The sequence below is a fragment of the Sander vitreus genome, chromosome 16, assembly GCF_031162955.1.
Source record: "Sander vitreus isolate 19-12246 chromosome 16, sanVit1, whole genome shotgun sequence".
Taxonomy (NCBI): Eukaryota; Metazoa; Chordata; class Actinopteri; order Perciformes; family Percidae; genus Sander; species Sander vitreus.
This window is the reverse complement of record NC_135870.1, coordinates 18,179,485-18,188,636: the sequence shown is the minus strand read 5'-3', so window position 1 is coordinate 18,188,636 and position 9,152 is coordinate 18,179,485. Positions and strand designations below refer to the sequence as shown.

The 9,152-nt window shown below is 39.2% G+C and overlaps 1 protein-coding gene across 1 annotated transcript; it reads left to right on the top strand.

Moving 5' to 3' along the window:
- Nucleotides 1-5,099: 5,099 nt before the first annotated feature.
- On the top strand, nucleotides 5,100-8,890 carry LOC144531440 (T-box-containing protein TBX6L-like). The gene is made up of 8 exons (XM_078271575.1): nucleotides 5,100-5,239; nucleotides 5,414-5,516; nucleotides 6,196-6,360; nucleotides 6,460-6,606; nucleotides 6,719-6,795; nucleotides 6,992-7,065; nucleotides 7,221-7,428; nucleotides 7,551-8,890. The coding sequence occupies exons 1-8, from the start codon at nucleotides 5,112-5,114 to the stop codon at nucleotides 7,744-7,746; spliced, it is 1,098 nt and encodes a 365-aa protein (XP_078127701.1). The 5' UTR covers nucleotides 5,100-5,111; the 3' UTR covers nucleotides 7,747-8,890.
- The last annotated feature ends 262 nt before the right edge of the window (nucleotides 8,891-9,152 follow it).

Sequence of the window (9,152 nt, the reverse complement as noted above, 5' to 3'; positions counted from 1 at the left end):
ATAAACTACTTGGGTTTAAGTGAGTTAAAGCCCTTTCAGTGTTTCACTCATACATTCCTTCAGATGTCTCTGGTTCAGAACTGGTGCAGTGTAGGTAGCAGACATATCTGCAGGGGTCTCAGCTCTGATCTCCTCTGTATCTCATTAAATATGTCTGTGGGCTTCTGTTTATAGACTTAAAGTCTGCCTCCCTGGGTCTTCCTGTCAGTTTTTCCTAGATCTACAGCCACTTGCGTGTCTGACCTTTCATGCTTAATTATTGATAAATATATTCTACTTTAGAACTTCTGCAACAAACATTTGCTCTAAACTCTGTATCCTTACTTTGTAGGCCTCTTTTCTTTGTCTTTTTCCAGGATGAAATGTCCTTTCGAAATTCCATCTACCGTTTTTATCTTGAGCTGCCACTCCCAGTCTCAAGAGGTTTGTTCTCTCCTTCTCTCAAGGGTTTATTCCTCATCTTTCATCCCTTTCCCCTCTGCCTTCACTTTCACTTCCCCTTCTCTTTGCCTTGCCTTTCCTCCTCCCTTCCTCCTAATTTTGTCATTTAATTGTTCCATTAGCTTCTGTCTGTCCTCTCGTCTCTTTTCATCACACCTTTCACGCTAAAAGTCAGAGTCGTCATTCACTTTCCATGCTCATCTTACAGTTTTAAGATGCCCTTGATTAGCCCTTTACAGCACTTAACACACGCATGTTTTCCTCATGTTAAAATCTTCCATGTATCAGTGTAGGTTTTAGGAATATTATTAACATTTTGAATGCAAAAGACAAAATATGAGCATACACAACAGCTTACAATATAGTAATAGATACATACAACACTATCACAAGAGATTTCCTCAGCCAGCATTATATTGAGCTGAATATTGTCAATTTGTAAATTGTGTTTAGAAGACCTTTAGCCTCAAGTCAATCGCAGTAACTCCACACACGTTATCACAAAAGTGAGAATTAATAGTGTAATTTGCATACTTCAAGCATTACTATGTTATTTGCAGATGATTGGTGCTGGAAGAAATTTCATTCGTCATGCCTCCGACAAAACTCCTCTATGCTCAAACAATAGTGCAGGAGTACAAGTAAAAGAGTGCAGGAAATGAATGTAAATATGTCTTTATCCCTAGAGTTCTTTTTTGGCAATTGCATTACCTTCCTCCTAATATTTTTACTCCTGTAAAATAGCCTTCAGAGAGAGTACTTTGCGTTATATTAGGAGCAGAAAAGCTCGTTTTCCTTACTGCATGTGTCAGCGTGCTCAGCAGACCAGGGAATTATGTCTGCAGAAAGTGCTGCTTCCGACTAGAGGCATTTTTAAAATCCCTCTAATTTGTTTTAATGTTTATATTGTTCATGATTAAGTGTGTATTGGCTGAAATGTTTTTCAATTTCTGTGTATCATCATGTTATCTCTCATATTAATTATGTATATGTATGTGTGTGTGTGTGTGTGTATATATATATATATATGAGAGAGAATAAACGTGTGTATATAATGCACCTATACATATTTTTTATATTTATTTTATAAATACATTTTTCCTCACAAACATACTGCATTACTCATTACATACTGTCTCTTTGATCTGGATTATCAGAAAACTAGGTTTTGCACATACATATAGGCACACTGGCTTAGGGTAAATACTGTATATACATAGCTGTTTTTGTTATTTGTATATTTTATAAATTTTTTTATATATGCATTCTGTTTTTCTCTTGTCTTCTTGTGCTGTTGTAACACTAAATGTTACATTTCCTTCCAAAAGTTTGATTTTATCTTTTTCAGGGCACTGTTAATGGACAACTGTTGAGGCTGAATTGCATTTTGGGTATTAATTGATTACAAGGACAAGTTTATCAATTTTGTACAAGACAGCGACCCAAGGCAAATATATCACTACAGTTGTGAGTAAATGGAGTTTTTAAAGAGAACATCCAGTAGGTGGCAGTATTGGCAAATAAGAGCTTTGGTGAAACTTTATTGTGGTCTCTAAACATTTCTCCTCATCTCTACAGTTGTGGGACAATGGTAAATATTAATGCACCATATATGTGTTAATTGTATCATAAAACTAAAGTAAAAGCAAGTATATATTGGCCTAGGGTTAGGGTTAGATCTATTTTTGTGATACTTATTACATAACAGCATTGGAACAACTTTAATGTCACAATGCAGCTTCACGATTCTCTTATCTTTGCATAGATCAGTTATCAGTTAGGCTGACATTTGTGGGTGCTGTGAGATGCTGGAGGAGATTGTTTCCACCCTCCCACACAAACACACACACCTCCTTCTCCCTGGATTTAAAATGACTTGCTTGGGGAGTACCTCAGATTATTCATCCCACACAACTCAGCCACTCACCATACCACTTTATCTGAAGCGCTGTACAGATCACAGAGCCACATCTCCGAACTGCCACATGCACTGGTCATGCACTGCATCTTTCAGCTGCAGCTCCGATTAACTTTTCTAAACTGTTGCAACCACAACATTTCCTGTGCCATGAGTTATTTTTACTGCAGCAGCACTGTTGCATTACAGCAACAAGACACAAAACGAATGTAATTACTCACATCTAACCCGTATCTGATTTCTGGTGTTCTGCAGTTCACTTTACTATTTTAATCATTGCAAATTACCGGATAAAACTGAAGCAAATGACCTGAAGTCCAATGCAAAATGTTGACAATTCTTCATTTGCATTCCCATTACAGCACTGCCCAATCATGCTGAAATACCATTAGCAGAAGCAGATGTTAGTGACGTCTTTTTCTACACAAATTTGACTTTGTAGCATATTTGCAGAGGTGACACATGCCGCGGGCCGGAACAGACTGAATTCCATCTTCAAGCCTGAAGTTGATTTAAGCAGAGGAGAAACGTTTCAACATGCCTGCAGATAGAGTAGGAAAGCCTCACAAAGGCAGCGAGCCACTCTTTCTAAGTGTGCTGTAAAATCAGAAGAGGTGGATCTGGTAAATAATATAACACATCCTCAGCCACAACTTTCCCAATATACAATATACCCTCACACCATCTAATCTGAACCCAAAATTCAAAAGGAGGCACTATATTTGGTTGTAAATAGAAAAACGGTGAGTGAAACAAGCAAAAAACTATTTAAAGAATGAGAAACATATTGCACATAATTCACCTCTTTCCAGTTTCCTGCTCATTCTGATGCCTGATGTCCAGTTTGTTTTAGTTTCTCTCGACTGAGGGTGCAGCAAATGGCAAAAGCAAGTCATAGCTGATCTGGATCTCCTCCCAAATCTGAGCTCACTGAGTTCTTAAAGGGCGATGAGGCATTAAGGTCAAACTAATCTGAGTGAGTGCTCAGAACAATTCAGCTGGAATGTTTGATTTTAGTTAAGTTAACCTTTATACTATATTCTTCATTTCTTGAAGTAAGTAAACAATCATAACTCTTTTTGCAGATACTTTCATTTGTCTTAAGAATAGTAGCGTTTTAACCCCTCATCTAGTTTTTGTTCCTTTTTTTTCTTTAAGTATCGGTTGCATAATTCCACTCTAACAGTATGTTCCGTATCAGCTTGTTCTAATTCTCAATTAACGCTGTATGATGATTACACTGATGAAAACATACAAACCCTTAAGATTCCATGTTTTATATGGCTGAACCATTCCACCAATTGGAAATGTTTAGGATGTTTAGTGACTCATTTTATGAACACATTTCCCAGAAAATCAGCCTGACATATTTGGTATCTTTGGAAACTTTGAGACCGCCACTAGAATTTTAAATTAGGTTCTGTAGAATAAATTGTCCAGGATAAAATTCATGTAGGATTCATTCAGGGACTGTACCCTATGCATATTGTATTCTAAAGTCCCAAGCTGCTACTCTTCCCTTCCTCCCATCAGTCTTTCATGTTAACGGGCTGCTAACTGCTGGCTCCATCAGAGGGCCCGCTCTCCTCCCAGGGTACAGGAGGTAGTAAGGGGTGGAGGGGCTGAGGAAGGGGGTAGGGCCAAATGGCCTCATAGGATTAGCAGCATTGTCAAGGCTACACCGCAACTCCAATCACCTCTGTAATCTCCCGATTGGTTCTCAATACACAACCAGAGTTGCCAGGACGGGACCTGTTTGTCTGCTCTTCCATCCCCCCAGGCACTTTGAAATTCAGCCCTTCAACTTGGACTGAAAGAGAGACAATATTTTATGCATGTCAGACCTACATACACAGTGCTCACCTATAGGTGAGCACTGCTGGATCATCACACATACTTGCATAATGATAATAAAGGTATTCTATTTTTTTTATTCTACTACTGAGTCCTAGGTAGATTAGTATGTCTTTGAGGGTATCTACAAAATCATAGAAGCAATTGTTTTTGAGTCCCTAGAAGTCTGTTCAAGATCACTCAACAAACAACAACAAGGCCAATATTACAGTCTATGTTCCCATTTAAGGGATTATCTTTCACATCACTATAAAGATAGTCTTAGAATAAAATCTACACAGTCCCATAAAATGGCAACTGAATAACATCAGGTAATATTCTTACCTGCCCCCTCAGTCTGCTCCAACTACACACCCCTTGGCTGTTCAGACCCCACCCTTTCTGTGGTGACCAATCAAGTTCAAGGCTCAGACTTTTCAAGGGTAGAGACCCCCGGTGTATTTGACTTCAGTGTTAGATCACCTGAAAGCAGCACTTTGTCTCAAGACTTCTACGTAGGTGTCGATAACAGGAGGACACAGTACCATGCAACACATCTCTGGTAAGTTTGATCTCATTAGATCTAACTATTCTGTATGAGCATGCAAGTGCAATGTGACACTGGGCTATAATGATTTCTTCACTTTGGGCTGTAATTAAATTGTCACAGATGCCATGCAGTATAAAATAGGTGTTTGATTTTCTGTACTTTACTTTCAACCACAAGAAAAAACACTTCTTCAATAATATACTGTATAACTGATTTTAAGAGGAATTAAGAATTTAAATAGGGTGTGCAAAACTATCCTGGCTTATGATATGATGTATCAAGTTCTGCATGCTTTGTGAGAATGTTCCTGTTTTGTATATATTGTATGTTTTGTGTATTTTCTCCACAGACTCCAAATCGCATCTGAGCATGCCCCAGTCCCCTCCAGCAGCTGACTCATACCAGCAGGGCTGCATCAGGATGACCCTAGAGAATGCTGATCTCTGGAAGTCCTTTCACAGCATTGGAACAGAGATGATTATAACAAAGCATGGAAGGTAACAGCGCTGGCCACTGCTTTGTATCATTTATCACATAGACCAAAACCTACAAGAATTTGCTTATGCTAACGTTGCACAGCAGAGACTGTGACTGCACATATTTTACAAAATGTTGTAAAAACATGTAATAACCATTTAATGACTCATCATGACTTTGTTTATTTGTTTCAGGAGAATGTTTCCACACTGCAGCATCAGTCTATCCGGGCTCCAACCTTTTGCCAATTACGTCATCATGATGGATATGGTGCCTGCAGACAGCTTCAAATACAAGGTAAATTCCTAATTCAACACACACTGAATACTGTATGCACTGTTGTTGACAACATTTGGGGATTGAATCCAGCAGATTGCAGAATCTAAAATACAGCCAGGCACTGGACTGCCCACTCTGGGCTGTTCCCCGCTGCATATCAAAGCCTTTCATTGCTTCCTGTTTGTGCACTCTCGGCTGGAGGCCCAATCAATTAGCATCTCTCCTTATTCACAATGAGTGAATGAGGAGCAGTCAGCCATCCATACATTCAACGGCTCTTACACCTACTGCTGTGGCCCATTTGGTCACAGATATTGCTTTTAGCGCAGACTTGGAAAAAAAGAGGCACACAATAAAGGAAAAGTACTGTAATAGACCTTTGAGAGAGTTTGGGTGGTGGTGAATTTGTAGAAACAGTGTTTTTTTATGATTGTACTTTATTTTATGATCATTTACATGATCAGAAAGATAGAACCCCTCTGTATATTGTAACACAATGTGAAGAATAACCCTGTAGCCTAATAAATTCTGCAAACAACAAAGTTTTATGTATCACTGCTCTCTTGCATTGCATCCGTCATTATGAGATGACAAAAGAGGTATTGCATGCTTCATGAAGACTTCTAATTAACCAGACATGTCCTCAGGTCTCACACTTTTGGTAACATTGCACCCCCTCCCCCCCATTTCTCTGTAGTGGAAAAAGGAGCAGTGGGAGGTGGCGGGTAAGTCAGAGCCTCAGCCGCCTTGTCGGACATACATGCACCCAGACTCCCCGGCCCCAGGATGTCACTGGATGAAGCAGTCATTGTCTTTTCTCAAGATGAAGCTCACCAACAACACCTTGGACCAGCACGGCCATGTAAGACATAAGCTTACATACAGAGTTAAAATGATTAAAATACAATGCTATGTATGTTTTTTTTTTACTGAACTCAGTTTTACTTTTCTTACCCAACAGATCATCCTGCACTCCATGCATCGCTACTACCCCAGGTTTCACATCACCCAGGCAGACAGTCCTTACACTGTCCGCTGGGGCCCATTTCAGACCTTCTCCTTCCCAGAGACGACATTCACTGCAGTGACTGCTTACCAAAACCCAAAGGTAATAAAACTATACAGCAGTTTTACGAAACATTAATCCAACACAAATGTGATGGGTCTGATTAGAACTGCACCACCGACAGTTTGAAAACAATTTGTTTTTGCTTTTTAAGATCACCAAATTAAAGATCGACCACAACCCCTTTGCTAAGGGATTCAGGGAGGGAGGCACCCATTCCCACAGCAAAAGGTAAGAATAAATAAAAATTGTAAATATTATTTGTGTTGTGTTCTACACATTTGTAATTACTGCATAGCTAAAATATGTTTTTTCTTCATTTTCTTTTTTTACTACATTTTTAAGCCAAAATAAACATAAACAACAGGGGGAAATTAAACCAGAATGGGCAGAAAAGTGTAATACAAATTAAATGTTCTTTCTATAGGTGTCGTTCAAATAGAAGCCCTCCTGCAAAAAGAGCTGCACTGGACAGAAAATATCTTTGCAACAGTCATCCAGGTAAGTTATTTATTATTTGTAATTATTAAGTAATTTTCAAGTTTTTACTCATACAGCTTGTATGAAATCATACTACACAACAGTTAAAATTCCAGGTAGTATGCAAACTATAGGTCAATGTGCCAGACCTATTAAACATTGTATTTCCCTTTCAGACCTGAAGAGGATGCCCTCCCCCTCTCAGTCAGCGGAAGCAGGGAAGGATCATGCTTCCACACAGCAGCCATTGAAGGGGGGTAACTTCTCAGCCGTGGAGCAGGACCCATCTGAGAGTCTACACGCTGAGCCCTTGGAGCTGCACGAGTATGACTACAGCTGTGAAGAACAGATGGTGCCTGCATCCGTGCCATACCAGCCCTACAGGTATGATTTAAGATACCCAGGATAAGGTCATATCCAATGACTCTTGGACAGTACAGAAAAGATAAAATGCAAATTGCTGATCCACGAAATTTAACCTCCATGTCACTCTTACATTTCGATAGATCTCTAGAGTACGCCAGATATCCACTGCCTTCTAATGACGTCGATGCAGCGCACAACCTCGTCCACCCTCCACCTCATCCACTCACCACAGCTGAACACAACCCCCAACAACATGGCTACTACCCCCATCCCCACCACCACAGCCATGCCGCGGATTGGAGCCAGTACCCACTCTTCTCATACTCCTGTTGGTGAACTTAGGCACTCTGAATTAGTGTCATCATTGATGGAGGATAAAACCACTAAAGCCTTGAAGGATTGCTGTTATTATGAGTGGACCAGCAACTGACTGACGGGGCACTCCAGCAGTTTATGTTTAAAGTGTATAATTGTGTATTGTATAAGTTTCATGTATTTCTACTGGGCTTGTACTGTATGTGGGGGGTCACTTAATTTTTTGTCCGATTCACTGGGGACTCATGATTAGACAGATATGCTAATTCAGTATGCATGTTTGTCTGTACCGGAAACAAACTTTTAATAATACTGTTATGGTATCATATTGAGGCATCAAAGTTTGTTTTGAAAAGCTTCAAAAAGTTTTCCACTCATCTACGGTCAACAGATGGAATTGCTTATAATATTTAAATGACCAGAATGTAATGCATAAAAAATTTACTTTTATTCAACACCAAACTGTGAAAGAATATTTCATTTTAGAGACATATTAGACAAGTCATATTGTGTCAGAATCAGTATCTGTATCTAAAATGACAAAATTGTACATGGTTTAACTGCTGACACATCAGATGTTTATTGAGATGGTCTGTGCTGAATACATTTGATCCAAATCCATAAACAAGATTAAAAGTATAAAGCCTCATTGTGAGGCTGTATTGGGGCAAAGCGACGCTTTGGGCAAAATGCATCAGTGTGCTACCATGCTCACAACAACAATACTAACATGCTGATGTTTAGCAGGTATAATGTTTACTGCATTCTCCAGCTTAGTTTAGGGTGTAAGCAGACTAAGATTTTATAATGACCATTAAACACAAGGTACAGCTTGCAAACGTATTTGACTCCAAACCACAAATGTCATCCATTATGGTGGCGCTAGAGAAACAAGTTGTTACATTTTCTGGGAACTATGAAACTCCATCTTGTAGATGTTGGGATATACCAACTCGATATGTGAATACTTTGACCTGGTGGAGCTAGAAGAAAACTAAAGAGATCACCAAAGTCATTAGGATTCATCCTGTAGGGACCAAAAATGTCTGTACAAAGATTCATGTCAATGCATCCTATAAAATATATATATATTCAATATGTGACATTAAAATGTCCTGGAAATGTTGTATGAGAGTTCGGCAATTAAATGTCACAAACACACCAAGTAGGTCTTTAACGACTGTATTTTTTTTGAGCAAGCATTAACAAGCATTACACAACAAAAACATATTTAGGGGTGAGAAAGAGCACAAGAACAATGAGCAAATGAGAGACTGTCCTACAGCAGCGAGTCTAGCCTGTTAAAGCCATGAAAGACAGCTAGTGTGGAATTACAATCATAGTCTGGCATAGCTTCCCCAGCAGAAGGCAGGAACTTCTGTGCTGTAAATGTTTTATGAGAGAGAGAGAGAGAGAGAGAGAGAGAG

Bases quoted from the DNA above. Each gene is read 5' to 3' on its own strand.
- LOC144531440 (XM_078271575.1), top strand. From the start codon at position 5,112: ATGCCCCAGTCCCCTCCAGCAGCTGACTCATACCAGCAGGGCTGCATC. The intron at 5,240-5,413 runs GTAACAGCGCTG...TATTTGTTTCAG, and splicing joins ATTATAACAAAGCATGGAAG to GAGAATGTTTCCACACTGCA. The intron at 6,607-6,718 runs GTAATAAAACTA...TTGCTTTTTAAG, and splicing joins CTGCTTACCAAAACCCAAAG to ATCACCAAATTAAAGATCGA.